Raw genomic sequence first — 23783 nt, 5'->3', positions numbered from 1 at the left:
CATGTTCACGTGCCGGCCGGTGTGGCCGATCGGTTCTAGGCGCTTCAGTCTGGAACCGCGTGACCGCTTCGGTCGCAGGTTCGAATCCTGCATCGGGCATGGATGTGTGTGATGTCCTTAGGTTTGTTAGGTTTAAGTAGTTCTAAGTTCTAGGGGACTAATGACCTCAGATGTTAAGTCCCATAGTGCTCAGAGCCAAATTTTAACTACAATAATCGGAAAAGAAAGTTTGTAGTACTTTAAATGCTTGTGGACTGATACTGAACATGTTCCAAAAAAAAAAAAAGCACCAATGTCAATGACTCTTTAAGTCTGATATTAATGAAAAAACTGCACAAACTGACCGAAGAAGCAAAAAAAACAAAAAGTCATTGCGCACTGGTAGTATAAACATTGAACTAGGTGAATATGCACCTGATCAACTAAAGGAATGACTAAAATTTTATGAATGTTTGCTGGCTTCGCGAATATATCGTGGACGAAAGAAATGAAGCTTTGATATGCGCTACTTACAACAAAGTCAATAAATCACAATGCGCAAATTACAAACTGTACACTGTACACTGAAATTATGAAAAGCGATTAATACCTTTCCTAGAAGTACGTATGTCTGAGACGCAACATGGTTTTAGACAAGGCAGATCAACTACTGTCTATTCACTTTGACGCAAGTAACTATAGAAAGAATTTAGATTACCAACATTATATTTTCATCGATTATGAAAAGGTGTTTAACAAGGTTAGACTGAAAATGATATCGTAATCTCTGCGCATCTTATTACAGTAATTCAGCCATTAAAAAAATACCAAAATGAGGATCCTCACTGTAAGGAATAGGGCAGAATCTGCCAACAGTAATAAAGTAGTTGAAAAAGGCTGCCCACTGCCCACACCCTTTTCAGTGTTTACAATGACAATCCATTCGTAAATAGTTCATTATACTGACACATTAAGAGGTGATAATTTTAATTTGCGGTGCTACTGTTTATAATCAGTTTACAACAGAAGAATCTGAAGAAAAGGTTCAAATTACGGTGCATAATCTCAATGAAATAGCCACTAAATAAGAAATGAGAATATCGACAGATAAAAAAATGTGATAAATGTGATGGAATTTCAAGCACTAGAGCTCATAAGAACTAAAATTGTTATAGCTAAACAAATAATTGAATGAGTATCAGAAGTTAAATACCTCTGTGGCAATTTTAGATTTCCCAAGTAAGAGTATGGAGAACTAAAATTGCTCAGATATTTATTTAGCAAGACAACTTACATTGAAACATAACGCACTAAAATAAATATTAATTAAATGTTACGAAGTAATAGCTTTGCCTTTGCTGCTGCTTGGTGATCAGTTACGGCGAATCGTATCATCAGAGATGATGTTCCTACGCTTTGGTGTGTGATATTCGTTACTGGACCAGATAAGAACTAAATGTTGATCCCATTTCAGCTAAAAAAGAAAAACAGAGACTACTTTGGAAAGACCATGTCTAACCCATGTCTAATAATAAAATAAGAAACCTGCAAACCAATGTGTCCCAATAGGAAAGAAAAACGTTAGACGTCCCTTAAAGACATGGGGTCAACAATTCTGACGCAGAAGAGACCAAAAGGCCTTGTACCTATCTCCCACTTCTCATTTTAAGATTTTCATGAATATTGTTTGACATAGGCCTGAATTCGTACAGGACTCTTCTCAAGGATCATTATTCAGAGCGGCAACTTCATCGGACGTCCAAATACCTTGGAGCAGGCCCGCTGGAACGCTTTCAGACTTGGCTCCATACTTGGCTTGGAAACGAATGACTCACAGGAGCTGGTTGAATTCCTGCGTTCTCGCGACGCAGCGGACCTGGGCGTTGATCACTCCGTCTTCTTGACGGATGAGGTACGTATCATATTGGCACAAGCGACACCTCACACACACACACACACACACACACACACACACACATACACACGTACGCACACATGTACAGATGCGCACACGCTCACAATACTCAAATACATTGAAAGCTGAAAGTCTGAAAAGCGTCAACTTGGCACAACAGCGACAGACTTGCTTGAACAGTTGAAAGAAAGTTTTCCTTACCAAAAATTTCAAATAACTATTGAAATTTCGAGCTAATATAGTAAACAAGTGAACTGGTATGTAATTCAACGTCTAGTCGTCATCGTGCTCGGTAGAGGCGAAATACTAACGGGAAAGAAGTAGGAGAGTGAAAGAAATAGTCACTCTACTTCTTTAAAAGAAACAATACAATGGTAACAGGTTTTGTAAGAATCACTAAACATTAATCTGCATGTAAAATAGCTAAAATTAGCACTCCGTCACAATCCATGGGTGTTTTTGTGCATAAAAGGATTGGCTTTGGTAGTTAGCACTGTCTGTTAACGTCTGTTTATTGTATGTTCGTAGTTTCAGATCATGCTTCACCTCTTGTTGTTTTTCCTGTGACCAATATTTCTCTATGAAAGCACTTTCAAACTCGTCGTATGTCATCCTAAATTCAGGGAATCTACCCAGCTGGCTGCTCCTTCTTCCATCTGCCTCCATTCAAAATCTATCTTTTCTATGTCTGGCCATTTCAGCCTGTGAAAAAACGCCAATCGATGCAGCCTTCTTCCCTGTCGGAATCTGTACCATTCTCTATCGAAAGCTTTTACTTACACCAAACCAATTAGTACTATGTCGTTTACTCGGGGTGTATTGAGGGTCGTCGCTTCTTTCTCTAAAGTATCTATCACGAAGTCACCCTAGTTATTGCTGCTAGTTCTCACAGTGCCAGCAGTCTTTGTTAATTCCGTCTTGACCTTGGTGATTTCCACCTCAGTTCTACCACAATTTCGATTATCTTTTTTGCTACGTTTCCTGCCTCGTCCTGTACAACGATTAGTTGTGGGCTGAGCTGGCCACAATTCTCAGCGCAACCCGTTGCAACTGGATCAACCTGTAGCATTCTTACTTCATGGTTGCGACTCAATTATTCGTATGTTTCGATCTGCTCATTCTCTTAGTGATGAATTCTGCTTGCTCAGTTTTTACTTGTCTCATTTCAGCTTGATCTTCCTCTCTTTTTCTCTATTTCTTTCAAGTGGGATGAGTTCTCCCCCATCTTTCCCACTATTGTTTCTAAGAGCGTCTGCATATCTAAACGTTATTGGCCTCCAGTATTTCCTGACCCTTCTATCTCATCATCTCCCACACCAATGTTTCGTCCATTAGACAAGACATCTGTTAAATTAGTTCCCGACGTTTCTGCGGTTCCTGAATCTATATCTACCTTTCTTATTTATTCTTTGAGTTTGCATAACTTAACATTCTACTCACTACCCGTTTCGGCCTGTTCCCCCATGACTTTACTACTTTAAACTCGTTACACTGATTTTCTGTCGAAATGCATCAGTTTAGCAAAAACATACGCGTAAAATGTACCTTTACTAAACAATTCCTAAAGCAGAGATTCCACGTGCAATCATCTACATCAGTAAAGCTTTTTGCAACACGTACATTTGTCTCTGCTTGACAGCGTAGTTCGCTGCACTCCGTCCTTGATGTGTTGTGGTGTCTCGTATAAATGTGTTCGCTTTCTTTCCTGCTTGTCGATGCTGTCCATTGTTTCACGTGTGTAACACTTCTCCTGCTGGTGTCAGAAACCGTTGTAGTTCGTACACTGGTCTCCAAAATTAAGCAACAAACGGAAATTTTGCAAGGTTGTGTTTATTTTGCCACGAAACAGTATAAACAGGTAGTAGTAAAGTAGAAAGCATAACGGTACACAAAAATGTTTTTCGTTTCTTTCCTACTTAATGGATTTGCACACACATTCCGACAACTGGTTAATGTGCTCAGTGTGTGGTGTGACCACCTCTGGCAGCATTCTTGGCCTGTCAGGGGCATTTTGTGAATTGTGTCATCAGTCTCATGTTGAGGCAACAACGCCCATTCTTCCTGCAGAACTGCTGGCAGTCTTGGAGAGTTTTTGGTGCATGCTGACGTAATGCAAGCTGTCTCCCTAGCGCATCCCAGACGTGGTCTACGAGATTCAAATCGAGAGAGTGAGCAGGCCACGCCATTCGTGCAAATATATTCCGTTTCCAAGAATACATCAGCCACCCGTGTTCTATGAGGTCGAGCATTACCATCCATCAATACGATGTCTGGGCGCAAAACACCTCACAACAACCGCAAATGAGGTTCCAAGATCTTATCACCTTACGTCTCAGTTGCTAAACCTTGCCCATTCACCCATACAATTTCACGAAGAAGGGGTCCAGAGGTCAACATAATCCCTACCCACAATATTCGGTCTCTTTCCACAATGCTTGGATCCGGAAATCGTTTTCCACGTTCCTTCCAGATGCGAATCCATTGATAATCACTCCCCAGACTAAATCGAGACCCATCTGTGAAAACAACATTGGCCCAGTGTTCGACCACCCAGGTGGCATGTTAATGACTCCACTCTAAACGTACCCCTCCGTGAAGACGCGTCACAGGAAGACATACAGAAGGTCTCCGACAGTAAAGGCCACTCTGCTGAAGCCTTCTGCACATCGTTTGCCACGATACAACTCGTACAGTGGATGCTGCGAACTCACATGCCAGTTGCCGTGCAGTACGAAGGCTGTACTGCCTCGCCCTTACCGCCAAATAACGGCACTCTCTAAAGCCACACGTGGTCGGCTCTGCCCTGGTCTTTAGGATACAGTTTCCGTCTGTATACATTGTCTCCATATCCGAGCAACAACAGAACGATTCACATTAAGCCACCTGGCCAAATCATTCTGTGACTGTCCTGCTTCCTTTCTTTGCTGGCCCTCCACCGCAAAGAGAAATCTTCTCTGTACTATACTGCAACGTCTATGACTGTGTACACAGCGATTTTGGATGTGGGGCTACCCGGCAAACACTACATCGTTTCACAGGTGCTCTGACGTCATCATTGGCATGGTCGACCGGGGTGCAGAACACGATCGTATGGACACCTGGTTGACAGTTTGTATGATTATATCGTGAATTAGACACAGAACGGGGAAATAGCGATTTCTTGCTTTAATTTTAGACACCAGTGTACATGTGGTACATACCATATTCTTGTCTTGCATGATTCAATATAGTCCCTTTCAGACATTATTAAATCCAAAAATTTCGTCGTGTCACGGTACGCCACTTGTAATCTCCATTCCAGTAAATATAAGAGATCGTAAAAGAACTTAATTTTTCATTTTCAAACAATGGAAAACGTAAGTTGCTGTATTGAATGCATTCACTTTGATGATTCCGGCAATTGTAGAAAGTCATTCACACCAACGACATCCTCTGACTATTCAGTATTCCTATTCCACTGGAGCATTTCCTTCAATGCACTGTTAAAAACTTTGTAATTCAACTCTACGTATTTCTCATTCACAGTGCTTTCACAGTGCGGGATAGCCACGCGGTCTTGGGCGTTTTGTCAGGGTCCGCGCGACTCCCCCCGTCGGAGGTTCGAGTCCTCCCTCGGGCATGGCTGTGAGTGTTGTCCATAGCGTAAGTTAGTTTCAGTTAGATTAAGTAGTGTGCAAGCTTCGGGACCGATGACCTTAAGGTAAATATCCAACTAGCCTTTTCATCAAATCAGTTTATTTACATTTTTGGATTACTCAGCAATTACAAATTATCTGTCAGCTCATCTACACTAACGCTTTAGCAAAAGGAGAGTCATAAAAATTTAACATCTTTACCTTGCTTGCGCGAAGACTTCTGCTTAGATGGTCTCGTAATTCCTACATTAATCTAACACTTGGTGGCTTCACAGAGCGGCTATATTAGCGACTATATTAAAGGTGGGGAAACTTATTTTTTCTGGATGTAGGGCTTTGACAAAAAGACACAACATACAGCTGAAATTCTATATTGTGATAGGTAATACCTAAGGGGTGGGCAGACTTTAAACATTCCATGTTAAAGTTTTTAAGTGTAAAATCTACAGTTTGTCTACGGGTGTAATTTTCTGTATGGCTATTGCTATAATTATATGCCTGTAAACCAGGAGGAGATTGTTAACAGCGCTGATACATACATTATACTGCAGTATTATACACGCTTATGACAGAAGCTTCGCCGGCCTGTGTGGCCGTGCGGTTCTAGGCGCTACAGTCTGGAGCCGAGCATCCGCTACGGTCGCAGGTTCGAATCCTACCTCGGGCATGGATGTGTGTGATGTCCTTAGGTTAGTTAGGTTTAATTAGTTCTAAGTTCTAGGCGATTGATGACCTCAGAAGTTAAGTCGCATAGTGCTCAGAGCCATTTGAACCATTTGAACAGAAGCTTCCGTATCTAGAAAGAGAATTGTGTGGCTACTCGGTGGATTGTGGTTGTCCAACATTGAATGGGCTGGTAATTTGTTGCACTGTGGCCTGCTCTTCGCCTGTTAAAATCTACACTTGTCAAAGGCGACATGTGTCAGCAGCACATTCCTCCCGATGATAGCAGCATGTGTAGATCCTCATAGGTGCGCAGTCTGTTAGATATCAACTCCCAAACCATGCAAACTCAACATTTGACTGCCATCAAATAGTCTGATGTCATGTTTCTCCCCCATTTTACTGTTGTTTCTCATGCGGACAGTAAATAAATATGCTGTTTTAAACAAACTGCTCTTTTATTCGGGACGCTGGAGATTCAGTCTCCATCCTGCCATCTTCATTTACGTTTTCCATCGTTTCTTTAAATGATTTCAGACAAATTTCAAAAATATTTCTAACCTAAGGCGACGACCAACTAAATGTCCCATACACTAAATTGTGAGAATGTAAATAGGTGTTTGAATAAATTACGTTTTTCTTTCTGCTTAAACTGTAATAGATGACGCGTTCAGTAGCACTGTAAGAGTGATCCAAGATAAACTGAATAAAATTACTACTTCTATCATTACTAGTATTGCAGGAAAAATTCTTGCAATGAGTGACTCTCCGTCTACACATTCTTACAGTTAATCACACATTTATTTCAAAATCATACCAGATAAAACAAAAACGCGATATTCTAACTCAGCTTAGTAGCTAATGTAGTCTGTGAATGCATGTGCTATACTGACACTGGATTCGAGGTAACAGATTCGAGTGATAACGGTAAAAAAATATAGTCATTGCTATTTTATCGATAAATAGAGTACAGGTGAGAGATATACCTCGTTGTCAGCTTATATACTATTTGTTGACGCCTAAACGCTTTCATAGTGCCGCTTGGAAGTGCGGACACTTCAGACCGTATATGGTTATCCATCCACAGGATTTCCCCCCCCCCCACCCCCCCCCCCCACCCCCATGAACCACGGGCCTTGCCGTTGGTGGGGAGGCTTGCGTGCCTCAGCGATACAGATAGCCGTACCGTAGGTACAACCACAACGGAGGGGTATCTGTTGAGAGGCCAGACAAACATGTGGTTCCTGAAGGGGGGCAGCAGCCTTTTCAGTAGTTGCAAGGGCAACAGTCTGGATGACTGACTGATCTGGCCTTCTAACAATAACCAAAACGGCCTTGCTGTGCTGGTACTACGAACGGCTGAAAGCAAGGGGAAACTACGGCCGTAATTTTTCCCGAGGGCATGCAGCTTTACTGTATGATTAAATGATGATGGCGTACTCTTGGGTAAAATATTCCGGAGGTAAAATAGTCCCCCATTCGGATCTCCGGGCGGGGACTACTCAAGAGGATGTTGTTATCAGGAGAAAGAAAACTGGCGTTCTACGGATCGGAGCGTGGAATGTCAGATCCCTTAATCGGGCAGGTAGGTTAGAAAATTTAAAAAGGGAAATGGATAGGTTAAAGTTAGATATAGTGGGAATTAGTGAAGTTCGGTGGCAGGAGGAATAAGACTTCTGGTCAGGTGACTACAGGGTTATAAACACAAAGTCAAATAGGGGTAATGCAGGAGTAGGATTAATAATGAATAGGAAAATAGGAATGCGGGTAAACTACTACAAACAGCATAGTGAACGCATTATTGTGGCCAAGATAGATACGAAGCCCACACCTACTACAGTAGTACAAGTTTATATGCCAACTAGCTCTGCAGATGACGAAGAAATTGAAGAAATGTATGATGAAATAAAAGAAATTATTCAGATAGTGAAGGGAAACGAAAATTTTATAGTCGTGGGTGACTGGAATTCGAGTGTAGGAAAAGGGAGAGAAGCAAACATAGTAGGTGAATATGGATTGGGGCTAAGAAATGAAAGAGGGAGCCGACTGGTAGAATTTTGCACAGAGCACAACTTAATCATAGCTAACACTTGGTTTAAGAATCATGATAGAAGGTTGTATACATGGAAGAACCCTGGAGATACTAGAAGGTATCAGATAGATTATATAATGGTAAGACAGAGATTTAGGAACCAGGTTTTAAATTGTAAGACATTTCCAGGGGCAGATGTGGACTCTGACCACAATCTGTTGGTTATGGACTGTAGATTAAAACTGAAGAAATTGCAAAAAGGTGGCAATTCAAGGAGATGGGGCCTGGATAAACTGTAAGAACCAGAGGTTGTACAGAGTTTCAGGGAGAGCATAAGGGAACAATTGACGGGAACGGGGGAAAGAAATACAGTAGAAGAAGAATGGGTAGCTTTGAGGGATGAAGTAGTGAAGGCAGCAGAGGAACAAGTAGGTAAAAAGACGAGGGCTAGTAGAAATCCTTGGGTAAGAGAAGAAATATTGAATTTAATTGATGAAAGGAGAAAATATAAAAATGCAGTTAATGAAGCAGGCAAGAAGGAATACAAACGTCTCAAAAATGAGATCGACAGCAAGTGCAAAATGGCTAAGCAGGGATAGCTAGAGGACAAATGTAAGGATGTAGAGGCTTATCTCACAAGGGATAAGATAGATACTGCCTACAGGAAAATTAAAGAGACCTTTGGAGATAAGAGAACCACTTGTATGAACATCAAGAGTTCAGATGGAAACCCAGTTCTAAGCAAAGAAGGGAAAGCAGAAAGGTGGAAGGAGTATATAGAGGGTCTATACAAGGGCGATGTACTTGAGGACAATATTTTGGAAATGGAAGAGGATGTAGATGAAGATGAAATGGGAGATACGATACTGCGTGAAGAGTTTGACAGAGCACTGAAAGACCTTAGTCGAAACAAGGCCCCGGAGTAGACAACATTCCATTGGAACTACTGACGGCCATGGGAGAGCCAGTCCTGACAAAACTCTACCATCTGGTGAGCAAGATGTATGAAACAGGTGAAATACCCTCAGACTTCAAGAAGAATATAATAATTCCAATCCCAAGGAAAGCAGGTGTTGACAGATGTGAAAATTACCGAACAATCAGTTTAATAAGCCACAGCTGCAAAATACTAACACGAATTCTTTATAGACGAATGGAAAAACTGATAGAAGCCGACTTCGGTAGAGATCAGTTTGGATTCCGTAGAAATACTGGAACACGTGAGGCAATACTGACCTTACGACTTATTTTAGAAGAAAGATTAAGGAAAGGCAAACCTACGTTTCTAGCATTTGTAGACTTAGTGAAAGCTTTTGACAATGTTGATTGGAATACTCTCTTTCAAATTCTAAAGGTGGCAGGGTTAAAATACAGGGAGCGAAAGGCTATTTACAATTTGTACAGAAACCAGATAACAGTTATAAGAGTCTAGGGACATGAAAAGGAAGCAGTGGTTGGGAAGGGAGTAAGACAGGGTTGTAGCCTCTCCCCGTTGTTATTCAATCTGTATATTGAGCAAGCAGTAAAGGAAACAAAAGAAAAATTCGGAGTAGGTATTAAAATCCATGGAGAAGAAATAAAAACTTTGAGGTTTGCCGATGACATTGTAATTCTGTCAGAGACAGCAAAGGACTTGGAAGAGCAGTTGAACGGAATGGATGGTGTCTTGAAGGGAGGATATAAGATGAACATCAACAAAAGCAAAACGAGGATAATGGAATGTAGTCGAATTAAGTCGGGTGCTGTTGAGGATATTAGATTAGGAAATGAGACACTTAAGTAGTAAAGGAGTTTTGCTATTTGGGGAGCAAAATAACTGATGATGGTCGAAGTAGAGAGGATATAAAATGTAGACTGGCAATGGCAAGGAAAGCGTTTCTGAAGAAGAGAAATTTGTTAACATCGAGTATAGATTTAAGTGTCAGGAAGTCATTTCTGAAAGTATTTGTATGGATTGTAGCCATGTATGGAAGTGAAACATGGACGGTAAATAGTTTGGACAAGAAGAGAATAGAAGCTTTCGAAAGAAGAATGCTGAAGATAAGATGGGTGGACCACATAACTAATGAGGAAGTATTGAATAGGATTGGGGAGAAGAGAAGTTTGTGGCACAACTTGACCAGAAGAAGGGATCGGTTGGTAGGACATGTTCTGAGGCATCAAGGGATCACCAATTTAGTATTGGAGGGCAGCGTGGAGGGTAAAAATCGTAGGGGGAGACCAAGAGATGAATACAGTAAGCAGATTCAGAAGGATGTAGGTTGCAGTAGGTACTGGGAGATGAAGCAACTTGCACAGGATAGAGTAGCATGGAGAGCTGCATCAAACCAGTCTCAGGACTGAAGACCACAACAACAACAACCACAGGATTGGGGAGCTAAGGTAACAACAACAATACAAACATTCACTACAAACACATTCCGACCAAAAGTATCCAGATGCTAGTTAGCGGACATTAATATGGTGTGTATCCAAGATTCGCAGTTAAAACGGATTGAACTTTGATGGAAACAGTTGCAGTGAGGTGTCTGTGGACAGATGGTACCCCATTCTTCCTAAAGAGAGGGAACCAGAGAAGGTAGTTATGTTGGACACAGTGGTCTAGAGCCAAGGCGACGTTCTGACTGATCGCAAAGATGTCGCAGATGGACTCAGGTCTGGACTCTGAGCCGGCTAATCTGTTTCAGGAGTGTTCTGTCCACGAACCATTGCCTCAGAGACCCTGCTTCATTGTCATGCTAATACAGCCACCGTCTTCGAGCTGTACCTCTACTGCTCACAGTACATAATGCTACAAAATATATTCATATCCTTCCACATTTAGCGGTCTTCAAGCGCAATAAGATCATCACGTTATAAGCACGTACCCAGACAGTCGACAAACGCAAACCGGATTACAGCAGGGTACAGCGTGATTCATCACTCCATATCACTCGCTTAGAGTCATCCATTGTCCATTGGCGTCGCTCTTTTACACCGCCTAAAACGTCGCTTAGAATTGACAATAGAAGTGTTGGGTTATGTGGAGCTGCTCCACCAGCGTACCCAGTTCTTTTCAGTTTCCTATGCACAATCATTGTATTAACTGGACCACTGGTAGCGCTTTAGAACTCAAGATTCCGCCGATTTCGTACCAGTGTTACAAACACCCTCCGCACTTCTCGATACTCACTGCTCGTCGGTACACGAGGCCTGCCATGTGTTGGTTTAGCTCTGGTTGTTCCGTCCCGTCTCCACTTCACAGTTGCAGTACCCTGAGTCATGTCAGACAGCTTTAGAAGATTTAATATGTCCGTTATGGATTCGTTACTTCAAAAAAAACGGCTCTGAGCAATATGGGACTTAACATCTATGGTCATCAGTCCCCTAGAACCTAGAACTACTTAAACCTAACCAACCTAATGCCGTCACACAGCACCCAGTCATCACGAGGCAGAGAAAATCCCTGACCCCGCCGGGAATCGAACCCGGGAACCCGGGCGCGGGAAGCGAGAACGCTACCGCACGACCACGAGCTGCGGATGGATTCGTTACTCAGATGACATCCAGTGGGTAATCCATGTCGCTGAGCTCTCCTCACCGACCTATTCAGTTGTAACTGCTTCTGTACTGACAGTACTTCGCGCCTCTTTTTGTACTTTCGAATCGGCCTCGCGTGACGCCTAGTGGTCAGCGCCACATTGCACTCTGGTTACATCTATGTGGTTCCATTACTTGTTCGACAGTCAGTTGCTTACTTGACGATGAGAATGGTAGGTACTCTCGAAAGGTCTGACTTTCATATACACTCCTGGAAATTGAAATAAGAACACCGTGAATTCATTGTCCCAGGAAGGGGAAACTTTATTGACACATTCCTGGGGTCAGATACATCACATGATCACACTGACAGAACCACAGGCACATACACACAGGCAACAGAGCATGCACAATGTCGGCACTAGTACAGTGTATATCCACCTTTCGCAGCAATGCAGGCTGCTATTCTCCCATGGAGACGATCGTAGAAATGCTGAATGTAGTCCTGTGGAACGGCTTGCCATGCCATTTCCACCTGGCGCCTCAGTTGGACCAGCGTTCGTGCTGGACGTGCAGACCGCGTGAGACGACGCTTCATCCAGTCCCAAACATGCTCAATGGGGGACAGATCCGGAGATCTTGCTGGCCAGGGTAGTTGACTTACACCTTCTAGAGCACGTTGGGTGGCACGGGATACATGCGGACGTGCATTGTCCTGTTGGAACAGCAAGTTCCCTTGCCGGTCTAGGAATGGTAGAACGATGGGTTCGATGACGGTTTGGATGTACCGTGCACTATTCAGTGTCCCCTCGGCGATCACCAGTGGTGTACGGCCAGTGTAGGAGATCGCTCCCCACACCATGATGCCGGGTGTTGGCCCTGTGTGCCTCGGTCGTATGCAGTCCTGATTGTGGCGCTCACCTGCACGGCGCCAAACACGCATACGACCATCATTGGCACCAAGGCAGAAGCGACTCTCATCGCTGAAGACGACACGTCTCCATTCGTCCCTCCATTCACGCCTGTCGCGACACCACTGGAGGCGGGCTGCACGATGTTGGGGCGTGAGCGGAAGACGGCCTAACGGTGTGCGGGACCGTAGCCCAGCTTCATGGAGACGGTTGCGAATGGTCCTCGCCGATACCCCAGGAGCAACAGTGTCCCTAATTTGCTGGGAAGTGGCGGTGCGGTCCCCTACGGCACTGCGTAGGATCCTACGGTCTTGGCGTGCATCCGTGCGTCGCTGCGGTCCGGTCCCAGGTCGACGGGCACGTGCACCTTCCGCCGACCACTGGCGACAACATCGATGTACTGTGGAGACCTCACGCCCCACGTGTTGAGCAATTCGGTGGTACGTCCACCCGGCCTCCCGCATGCCCACTATACGCCCTCGCTCAAAGTCCGTCAACTGCACATACGGTTCACGTCCACGCTGTCGCGGCATGCTACCAGTGTTAAAAGACTGCGATGGAGCTCCGTATGCCACGGCAAACTGGCTGACACTGACGGCGGCGGTGCACAAATGCTGCGCAGCTAGCGCCATTCGACGGCCAACACCGCGGTTCCTGGTGTGTCCGCTGTGCCGTGCGTGTGATCATTGCTTGTACAGCCCTCTCACAGTGTCCGGAGCAAGTATGGTGGGTCTGACACACCGGTGTCAATGTGTTCTTTTTTCCATTTCCAGGAGTGTAGAACTAACGCAACAAGTGTACGGACAACATTCACGAGGATATTTATGACAGATTTGTACTTGGAATAATACTCACAAATTGTGCCAATGTGCAGTAACATAAACCGTCCCACTTATCGACTGAACCTGGAATCTCTGAACCACTAATGCCGCGCGCCTTTGCTTTTCTCTACTCATGTCATTTAATACATATTAACGGACCACAACAAAATTGAAGTTATGTTGTTCCTTGTCAGGTTGTTACAAAACCATGTCCCTTTAGAAAGTTAATCTGCCAATGACTGTTCGTTTTTCATAAACACGTTTCATGCCACAAATTGTTTCCCAGTAAATAAAATATATTTCCTGTCATCAGTAAAAGAATTAAAGAATACTTTATATTAGTCGCTGTTTTTGGTTACAGCTGAAAGTTTTATTTAGCTACGGTGTGTGGTCACCGCACGTCGAACCAAACCTCGAAGGCGCCTTCCTCACAGAGTCTTCAATCCAGACGCTCATCGACGGCCGTTTCCACAAAGTGCCCGTCATGAAAGGAGTCACTTCCGGAGAACTGGGTTCGTACTTTAATGTTGCAACGGCAATGTACGTTACTTCACTGTGAGACAATTGCGCACGTTATTGCATTAATATCTACTAATATCTAGAAGTACAATTTAAGCGATGGTCATTCACTCATCTCTGCTAACTGAATTACTGAACAATGGACTGTGGGCTACAGAATAACTGATTTTACATGTTGCTGATTTGACAGAGATTAAACTCTGCGGCCGTAAGCGTTATGCAAATAGCGTCTGACAGAAAAAGAAGCCGCGTGGTCAGATGCGCCTTGTCACGGTTCGCAAGGTTCCCCCTGTCGGAGGTGCGAGTCCTCCCTCGGGCATGGGTGTGTGTGTTGTCCTTAGCGTAGGTTAGTTTAAGTTAGATTAAGTAGTGTGTAAGCCTAGGGACCGATGACCTCAGCAGTTTGGTCCCATAGGAACTTACCACATTACATAACATTACCACGAGAAAAATAACAAGACTTGTAGCGTTGCTAAGGTACTATCAACCGTCTTCAATTACTGAGCTATTGCTTTCAGACCTTTACGCTGTCACACATTTCATGATAGTTATGTAACCTAGTGGCACCACGTCGGAAAACAGGGATGAGATCTGACTCATGGAGGCTAACAGTGACAGAATGCTTACTGGATAAAGGGCACTACAGAAAGCTTGAGCCGATTCCGCAAGACTGTATCTTCAACAGGAATGCAGATAGAAACTAGGGGCGAAGCTACAAATTTCCCTCGGCGCCAGTGTAAACAGCCGGTTCATGTTGTTCCCAATGGTGTTCTCTCTAGTGCAGTTATCGCGTTCATACACAATGTGCGACCATTCAAGGTGGCGATAACAAAGAAACAAAAGCCGTTTTGCGGCATCCGTTTCAACAGCTGCAATTCAATCAGCAAGTGCTGCTCAAGTTTTGTCGACAGTACAGCCTCAACGATGGATCAGCCATAAGTGGAGAACCGTTCTCAGATTTTACCATTTACCTCCAATGTTCCCATGTGGCCGTATCTTGCGCTATGTAATTATTGTGGAGGTTTGTGAAAGATTTCCTCCAATTGCAACAACTTTAGATGACCTGCAATTTCGCACAGGTGCAGCAGTGAATGCAATAACCCTAGACCTTGTAACCTAAACAAATTTAGGTTCATAATTTTTCATATTTCATAGAAGAAAAGAATTATGTGAGAAATTTCTCATACCAACTGTACTCTCGTTTCGGTAGAAGCCATCACACCTGGCAAAAGACGTTATTAAACATACCTTAATGAATATATGTAATGCAATTGAAACGTCCCCTTTGAACATTTATACATGACTGTGCTTAAACTGACACACAATATTTTTTTAGCGCAACGCAATCTGACTTTCAGATATCCCTACAAAGGAATAGCCCTGACTAACATTAACCTGTACCTTTCACAAATCACTTACCTCACAAAAATCTTCGTTACTCAAGCTACTGCAATGCAGCGAGCACCACTACTGCCAGCTAAATAAAAGATTCAAACTACAGAAGGCACTAACTACTGACAGGCATAGTTAGCAATTGAAAGATGTTAATAGAGAACAAACAATGTATTTACCTTAACATCATAATATATATAGTAGTTCATGACATCCAGTTTTACAAATTTCAAAACTCCGCCATCTCTCTCCCCACATCCACCACTGCTGGCGGCTCACCTCCAACTGCGCAACGCTACGCGCTGTTCACATCCAGCTGCCGCTGCCAAACACTACAACGGCAGACAACAATGCAAACTAGCCACAGACAGCACACAGCACAGCCAGTGATTTTCATACAGAGCGCTACGTGGCGTTGCCAATAAGAAAACAAACAGCCTACTTACACAATAAATGTTAATAGAATTAAGTTGATCATTCATTCTCATTTTGTGAAAGAAATTGACTGATGTTATCTCAGGTTGAGTAGTTTACAATCAGTAAAATAATGTAGATGGAGTTACGGGAGGGGAGGCGGGGTAAATGTTGAGTTTTCCATTTGCCAAACAAGCCAAAGCCGTATGCAAGATGTGAAAAAAGCACAGATGCGTAGAGCTCCATATAATCCTTGTTTCTGTAGTCAATTTACTCTTCTGTGTGTTGGCTTGTGTATGTATATTAAAGTCCACCATTTCATTCTGTTAGTCATGTCATAAGTTTTACTTTTTGTGTTTCTGTGTGTACTGTAGTGTCTCTATTGTTTGTGGGGTTCGGTTGCGTTTGTGTTCTCGAACTGTTTTCATTTTCTCTATTTATACTTTGATTCTGTGGTTGAGTCTTTGTACTACATATGCGTTATAACCATTGTTTGAGGCTATGAGTTGTTTGGTTTATAATTCTTTTTCATAATATTCTTTGCTTAGTGGGATATTATTTAGTCTTTGTAACACGTCCCGTAGGGGCAATGCTTTTTTATTTTGTGAGTGATTGTACGTGGCACGCATAATTGCATCTCTGGTGTTGGCTTTCTGAAGATGGGGAGCTCATTTGACTTCCATTCGATTTTGTGTGTAGAACAGTGTTATTTGCATTCGGGCAAATTCCCTTACTTCTTAACAGATGTCCTGCCAGCCTGTCTCTTCTTCTTGGCATTGTTTTCTATATAGTCTATATATCGTTGTCCGACAGGTTACGAAATACTGAACAGCACAGAGAAAATCGAGATACTCAACAGCCAATTCGTCGAGTCGGTGGCACCCGTTTTGCATCTTTCGACTGCAGAGCAGCAACAGGAGGCAGCTCTCAAGCTGAGGGAGTTCTACTTCGGCAACGATACTATCTCTACGGACGATGCTGACCCTCTTGTGAACGTAAGTAATCCAGAACCTTTTTTCTTAGTTCGCAGGGAAGTCTTCCCACTCGAATGCTAGTTCACTGATAAAGGAAACCTTGCCTATTTTCAATGGAGTGTGTTAAGGTCCTTTCTATGAGTAAGCTATGTACATTTGTTTGATTGTGCGTAAGGATTTATTTGTTGAGAGATGTCTTAATGTTGCATCCACCAGTTGATGCTAATATTACACACTTATAAATATGTCGTGACCTATAATAGTTTTACAAACGTACAATTACAGTGAATTTCGCGATTAATATCACTCTCCTATTCACATTTTCACTTTAGCTCGTCGAAAAGTACGACAGTCATTCACATCTGTTTCTGTTTCGAGTTACCATCTAAATTCACGTTTGAGTAACGTGAGGACATCAGAGATCTACATGCATTCTTCTGCATATAATGTAAATAACAGATTGCAATTGTTGAAGACTAGCTATTAACCTGCGACTTCGCCTGCACACTTTATCTGACTTATATTTAACAATTATGTACAGTGTTGTCAGGAACAGTTTGAAAAGGTTGTAAGGGTATTGCAGGGTAGGTTGTGCAAGAGGGATAATTGTTAAGAACAAATTCTAAACATTGCTCTGTATGCTTGGTAATTAGCATTGAAGTTAGGCAATCACGCCACTGCGTGCGAAAATTCAAAGAAGAAAAGACGAAAGATTGGGTTTAACGTCCCTTCGACATCAAGGTAATTAGAGATGGAGCACGAGCTCGGATTGTGTATAGGATGGGGAAGGAAATCGGCTGTGTCCTTTCAAAGGAACCATCCCGGCTTTTGCCTGGAGCTATTTAGGGAAATCACGAAAAAAACTAAATACGGGAGCGGGTTTTAGCAGTCGTCCTCCCGAATGCGAGTCTAGTGTGCTAACCAGTGCGCCAACTGGCTCGATGCGCGATTTCAAGCGACCCGCCAGACACGGCGGCGGCAAACGGATTCTTCGTTCGGTTTTCTAAACCCAAACAAGAGAGCGAAACAAAAATTGTACAAGGAACGGTAGTTAGGATCGAACCAGAACCAAAGGCTGAGCAGTATCTTGCGCTATTACCTACGCTAAGAGAATAACTGACACCAAACTGCATCTGGCGGGCTGCTTGAATTAGCGCTCGCAAGAGCCATAATAATTGGCTAACTTCAATTTTGATTAATTTGCAAATCGCGCAACGTATTAATAGTTTCGAAAGAATTATTTCTCAGCATAATCTAATAATATTTGATATACACATTTCACACATACCTGTACACATACTTCGGCTCTAATGAATTTCGAACTGCAGTTTCATCCGAATTCGGAAGAAACTTATAATTCTGCCAGTAATCAAATGTCGTTTCGAGAAGAAGCCTATCGTAAGGAAGTATCTATTCTCCTCTCTTTTTCACCAAGCGTCTCCAAAGATGCACTGAACAACATAAATGAGATTGGGATTCATACTTCTGAAGTGTTCCAAATCAGTGCAGCAACGTCACATAAACAACTGGTTCAGTTGTGAATAGTTTTATTGGTTCAGAATCACTTGTTAAGTCCGTCTTCAGGTTTTCAGGAACCGTGAGACGCCTTGCTGCCGCACACCGTGAACCCTGGGCTGCTGGCAGGTGACAGCCGCAGGTGAAGCCGAGATTCCGTATCCATACGCTTCATAGTACCTTTCCACCTGAAGATGGACTTATAATCAGCCGAAAATCGGCCGTGATTTTGAACTAGTAAAAGTAAATACAAATGAATCAGATATTTATCTGACTCTGCTATGATGCTCAGATGTTTCCTTCGAACTAACTTTATTATAGGGAAGATTGTTTTCGGACTTTTCTACATGCCACTCCACCTCATACTCACTTGCGGCACTTAACAGCAGGAGGGGTCATGTGTATACCAAATTTGATTCCAGTAGTTTCTGATATGTGCGTTTGTGACACATCTTTCAACCCCAAAACCTCAGTCGTAGGGTTGCTAGAGGCGTCTTGAGTTTGACTAGTAAGTCTAGCGACGCCAAAAACTATGGATTTGAGACCAGCATCGGTCAGCATCGAATATTTTTACATGTTGCGTTTTCTCACTACTACGTCGCCTCTAGGGCTGCTTACAGTATATTGCCCCCACTATAGTTTTATACAAATAATTTTACAAATAATGTAATGGATATAAAAAATTTGGTTGCATTTGCTCCAGGCATTCCTGAATTAATTTTCTATGACATCCAATTATCCTCATATGTATGGGTGTTAAGTGGATCTTAGCCATACACAGGCGTGTGCACTAATACCCAACAAAGTTTTTTATCAAATATATGATATAGGAACGCACAAAAGACTAATAAACAAACAAACAAGTATTAACATTTTTACACTCATCAAAAAAAGTCTTGCATTACCTCGGTTCCGAGAGTTCTGGAACCTGGACAGAAAACTGGAATAGAGATGGACATAAACATTGTTTCCGCCCTTTTTATTGCTCATGAAAACCGCACATTGCATGTTGTACCACCATACAGCGAGACCTTCAGAAGTGGCGGTCCACACTGCTGTACACACTGGTACCTCTAATACCCAGTAGCACCTCCTCTTGCATTGATGCAAGCCTGTATTCGTCGTGGTATACTATCCACAAGTTCATCAAGGCACTGTTGGTCCAGATTGTCCCACTCCTCAACGGCAATTCGGCGTAGATCCCTCAGAGTGGTTGGTGGGTCACGTCGTCCATAGCCCTTTTCAGTCTATCGCAGGCATGTTCGATACGATTCATGTCTGGAGAACACGCTAGCCACTCTAGTCGAGCAATGCCGTTATTCTGAAGAAGGTCATTACAATACGTGCACGATGGGGGTGCGAATTGTCGTACATGAAGACGAACGCCTCGCCAATATACTGCCAGTATGGTTGCATCATCGGTCAGAGGATGGCATTCACGTATCGTAGAGCTGTTACGGCGCCTTCCATGCCCACCAGCAGCGTACGTCGGCGCCATATACTGCCACCTTGCTGCACTCACTGGACAGTGTGTCTAAGGCGTTCAGCCTGACCGGTTTGCCTCCAGACCCGTCTCCGACGATTGTCTGGTTGAAGGCATATGCAACACTCATCGGTGAAGAGAACGTGATGCCAATTCTGAGCGGTCCATGCGGTATGTTGTTGTCTCTGTGCATCTCCTCCACGTCCGAACAACATCGCTTTCGTTCAATCCGAGACCCCAGGACACTTCCCTTGTTGAAAACCCTTCCTGGCACAAAGTAACAATGCGGACGTGACCGAACCGCAGTACTGACCGTCTAGGTACGGTTGAACTACAGACAACACGAGCCGTATACCTCCTTTCTGGTGGAATGATTGGAATTGATGGGCTGTCGCACCCCCTCCGTCTAATAGGCACTGTTGATGCATGGTTTTTTGCATCTTTGGGCGGGTTTAGTTACATCTCTGAGCAGTCGAAGGGACTGTGTCTGTGATACAATATCCACAGTCAACGTCTATCTTCATGAGTTCTGGGAACCGGGGTGATGGAAAACTGTTTTTGATGTATGTATATTAGATATAAGTTAAATGTGGATTTTATATAAGAAAAAGCAGTTCGACTGATCAAGCGTCAAATGAACGGTCCTATTCATTCACGTTCGCCCAAAACTGGAATATTAGTTGTCAACCGTGTCTATATTGTAGTCATGCCTTTAATCTATTGAATCTCATGTGACTCACAAGGCAACGGTGCATTCCGACATGTCGAAACTTGCTCTGAAGTTTTATACAGGACTATTACACCAAAAGAATCACTATGTCAAAATTTTAGCTACCAAGACACATTGCAGGTATATTTATAGAATTTTGAAAATTGTCAAATTCGTAGCCCGCCAGATCGCTGGAGGAATATATACCCCTTTTTTACAGCGTATGCGCAACACGGCAGGTACATACACTTCGTTGATGGCGCATTAGTAAACAGAAAACAAGGCACAATGCAACTGTCAATTTGTAAACCGAATTTCAGTTTTGTTGATAGTTTGTCACAATTGTACACAGTTACTAATCACGAGAATTCAAAACTCTTTTAATATCCATAACAACTGGCAATCATTGGTAACAACATCTGTCTTTGTGGCGGCTCCAGAGCTTCGCGGATTGTGAAATCCATTTCATGTTTTCAACCTATCAAAGATGAAATACGAAAAACTTGATGCACAGTCGAAATCTACTACTTCTCCTGAAGACCTACGTATTGGTTATTTATCAGTTAATTTCTTGGACATTCTCTCAATGTTGTCGACATTTCGTTACAAATTGAGGAAATACAAATATTAGAAGGAACATGAAATAACTTGGGCGATTCTGTTAATTGTAGTCGAACTATGACTGTTGCGCTAATAAAACCTCCGAACAAAAATAGACTACCCTTCCAAGACCAAAGTAGACATGTGCAGTAATAGTTTGAATGACAAACTAAAGGTAGTGAATTTTTGTTAAACAGTGGGGGGAGAAAACGTTAAAACGTAAGCAGTTTGCGTAGCCAGATTCATTTCGTAATATCTGAACAGGAATTATATAAATACAAAAGAGATTTACAGGAAAGTATGAAATATCCACCAAAATGAAACTCTCAAAAGTACGAAAGAAAAACTTTTTGAAGGATTTAGAACTGCTCTTGAGATGTAGTGCACTGTTACCGAAAGGTATCTAAAGGACTGGCCGCTCTGAATAACAAATGGATGAACATTGCTGATTTCCAGGCTACTTCGACTTGGTTAAACAGTGTCAGGAAATTATACGAAAAGGAAGTCGCAAAATTACGAATTTTATCTCGAGTATTCCTGTAGATATGTCGTTAATAGGTAATACTATACAAAAATTCGTAGCTGTTTTCGAAACGGAGCTGCTTCTTTCCCCTAAACTGGTGTGTATAAATCAAGTTCCGTGCAGGAATTTCGTGCAGACCGCAGTTTATCTTTTCGCGAGGAAAAAAAATATTTATCTATCTGCAGGAATATATAGGTAAGTTAGGACAACATTTTCAAAAAAGACTGTCTACTAGCGAAAATCTTGTAATCTACATAGCAAAATCTGGAAAAAAACGAGAGTAATGTTACATCTGAAACGTCTTCTTACTACTTGCAGAAAATAATTCATTGCTTTTGTTGGACTCTTGACCTGGACATGACATCACATCTGTCTTTAGGAGGACGACGAAATGATTCAGCCTCTCAATAAACTACTTTTTCGACATTATAGGTCATTTTTCAGCAGATTGTCAGAAATATAATTTCCAGTAGCTCATTGTCATTTCATGTTTATGGTGGGACAGTATTGTTAAACTTCAGTCATTTCTACATTTGCAGTTTGCGTTACCACATTTGTCGAATTTGATCAAGTATGACTCGTACACAGCACAACCTGCAGAACAACGGATATGACAGTTTCTTATTCCATTCCAGTTTTTATAAATAAGTCTAATAATTACCGTGAATTCACTGAATGCATCAATATTTTGTGAGTGGTACGTGGTGTAAGAAAAATGTTTGTTTTTATCATCCAAGAGACACTTCACATTTTTGTCAAGACTTCAGGGAACAAGCAAGGAAGCTTTCATTCTCAGTAAAACATACATTGTTCAAAAATTATCATAAGAACCGCGCTACAGGAAATGTTATAAAATAATTAACGCCAAAAATTAAAGTCCCGATTGATGGAAGACGTCTGCAATAATAACACCGTACATTCTCTCGGTTTTCTGTTCTTTCTGCAACAATCAAGCTGTCGATATTAACTGCAAGTTATTCAAAAAATTAATGATTTGATACATGTTCGGTATGGTTTGAATGCTCCAAATTTTCGAGTGTGCACTATGGACTTCGCGCTACGCGGCACTACGTTTCATATCAAGGCTACCTCTGCTTATTCGACGATCGCCCTGGGTAGGAAGGGACGTACAAAGCGCTGTTGTTAAGTGGTTATTCATGCGGCAAAAATGAGTACCTTTAACATTTTTTTAAATACTTCAGCTAAAATTTTGACAGTACATTTCTTTTGGTGTATTATTCTTGTGTGAAAAATTTCATGATAGGTTTCGACGTAACGGATTCGGCCATTCCGTTGTCGTATTCCTCATACGAGATGCTCCAACAACATTTCTGTAATATTACTTTAAACGGGACCGTACAAGCATCTTTAAATCTTAGTACATAGTGTTGCTGCAGTCTGATAGTTCTCTTCACTTCTTTCAGCATTTATCCGTTGCCTGGTTGTTTGTTGAACAGATTTATTGTTACCGCAACATGACTGCTAACTCAGACACACAGAACTGACGACATGTCACGTCTGTTATGTAACCCTCCGGTTAATACAAGAACGTAGATATGAAACATTTCTTTTCTGGACAGTATCTCAAGTTCGAAATTTAGTTCAGACTTCGTTGAACTTCAGGTACGCAAATCGTAAAACAATTTTGATTGTTAATAACACGCAAAAGTGGTCTAAATCATTTGTAAGTATAGTTCGGGACGAGAATGGAATTGGGAGGAATTAAAAGGATAGTAGTGCAACAGATTTCAGATATTGACGTAAACACATTCCTTTAAAATCAAGAGAATTAATTTTCAGAACAGACCAAGATACACATAACTACATGTGAAGATGTGAATCAATGTACTGTGCGTAAACGACCATTTATGCCACCTTTAATCACTTCCAGCACAGGTATACATTTGGATATTAATCAAATACAGTTGAACAGGAAACTAAAATAAATAGAAAAAATACAGAAGCTGAGATGTAAGAGCATGAACTGATAGTCTAAGGAAGAACGGTTTATAAAGAATCTGAGTCTGGTGGCACCACTTTTTATACCACTGGAAATACTTCAAAGGTTTTCCTGGCACTTGTCAAATTCCAAAGACCGACTTACGGTCGATGAGCTAAATCTATTGTTCAAAATCTTATTTGCCGAACATGTTCGCAGCTTTAATATATCAAGGAGAAT

General features: G+C 42.2%; 1 protein-coding gene across 1 annotated transcript in view; it reads left to right on the top strand.

Moving 5' to 3' along the window:
* LOC126176427 (esterase FE4-like) overlaps positions 1-23783 on the top strand; it is a 100182-nt gene that overhangs the window by 44714 nt on the left and 31685 nt on the right. The window contains exons 4-6 of the mRNA XM_049923584.1: positions 1692-1891; positions 13837-13987; positions 16614-16795. Of these exons, the coding sequence (XP_049779541.1) occupies positions 1692-1891; positions 13837-13987; positions 16614-16795 (533 nt within the window). The remainder of the gene's footprint in view (positions 1-1691; positions 1892-13836; positions 13988-16613; positions 16796-23783) is intronic.

The sequence above is a fragment of the Schistocerca cancellata genome, chromosome 3 (assembly GCF_023864275.1).
Source record: "Schistocerca cancellata isolate TAMUIC-IGC-003103 chromosome 3, iqSchCanc2.1, whole genome shotgun sequence".
Classification (NCBI taxonomy): Eukaryota; Metazoa; Arthropoda; class Insecta; order Orthoptera; family Acrididae; genus Schistocerca; species Schistocerca cancellata.
Note: the sequence above shows the minus strand (reverse complement) of the source record. Positions and strands in the feature narration are given on the sequence as shown.